The following is a 1,164-nucleotide window of genomic DNA, read 5'->3' on the forward strand; positions in this document are numbered from 1 at the left end:
CTCCAACACGTCACCGTTGGCCAGGGTGGGTAGTCATTGTACATAAAAGGAAAAGTATGTAAATACAAGAGAGAAACAAATGTCATTCTTGTTTATAATGACTAATGTATAAGCAAAAACACATGTCACAATGACAAAGCATCTACAAATAAATAATTAAATAACATTTTAAATATGCGTTAATTAACAGTATACCTTTGATTTACAATAGGCCTATAAATACTTACTTCTTAAAACTTCTTATACTACACAATAACATCATCAATCAACATGAAGCAATCACTAACTTCTTTACATCTCTTCGTCGTCGTAATCACGACATTGTCAATCTCTTCTATGATCACTACAACCGCCGCCCAAACCATTACAGACACCACCGGAAGAGAGGTGAGAAATGGTGGCAAGTACCACATCATCCCGATCCAGGGTGGCAGAATCAATTTAACCGATGAGAAAATCTGTCCACTTAACGTGGTGATGAACCCGTCGTCTAAGGATAAACCAGGTGACGGGTTTTACTTTGCTCATTATACACGTGATGCGTTTCTCAGAACATCACGCATTCTCAGTATTGATTCAGGCAAAAAAAATGTGTCTGGATGTAATAAGTCGACCATTTGGACAATTCCTAATGCTGAAGCAAAGGCGCCTTCGAACTTGATTACAACTGGTGGTGATATGAGAAAGTGTTTTCAGGTTGTGATTTATCCGAATAGGAAGTATAGGACACCTACCTACATGCTTCAATATTGTCCCTCATTTTGTGGTGTTAGTGTAGCTACTAAAACTTGCTTTAACATAAGCGTTTATTCGTATAAAGGGGTCACACGTCTTGCTTCGAGTGGAGGTACTCCTTTTGAGTTTGGATTTTATAAATTATAAGGTCCAAGGAAATGGTGATGATGTTGATAGTATGTGATTTCTGTAATATAAGGAGAATACGTAGGAGTCCATATGGTTTTGTTTAAATGAGATCTGTTTTTAATAAAAACAAGCTATATATGGTTGTACTTGTGACTTGTGTGTGATCAATTAATCATAAAAAGATGTAGGTTGTCAAATTTGTTTTTAAAAAGGTTGTACAAAAAGTTGCTAACTTTCTTTATAAAAAGTTCAAAAAAAGATGTAAAAAGATGTGGTACTAGCTGGCTTAAATTGATATAA

The 1,164-nt window shown here is 35.5% G+C and overlaps 1 protein-coding gene across 1 annotated transcript; it reads left to right on the plus strand.

The window, feature by feature from the left end:
* Positions 1-270: 270 nt before the first annotated feature.
* On the plus strand, positions 271-882 carry LOC145131348 (kunitz-type trypsin inhibitor alpha chain-like). The gene has a single exon (XM_079066046.1). The coding sequence runs from the start codon at positions 271-273 to the stop codon at positions 880-882; it is 612 nt and encodes a 203-aa protein (XP_078922172.1).
* The last annotated feature ends 282 nt before the right edge of the window (positions 883-1,164 follow it).

This window comes from Lactuca virosa, chromosome 8, assembly GCF_052849685.1.
Source record: "Lactuca virosa cultivar CGN04683 chromosome 8, Lactuca_virosa_CGN04683_v6, whole genome shotgun sequence".
Taxonomy (NCBI): Eukaryota; Viridiplantae; Streptophyta; class Magnoliopsida; order Asterales; family Asteraceae; genus Lactuca; species Lactuca virosa.

Coding starts and splice junctions, on each gene's coding strand:
- LOC145131348 (XM_079066046.1), top strand. CDS start 271: ATGAAGCAATCACTAACTTCTTTACATCTCTTCGTCGTCGTAATCACG.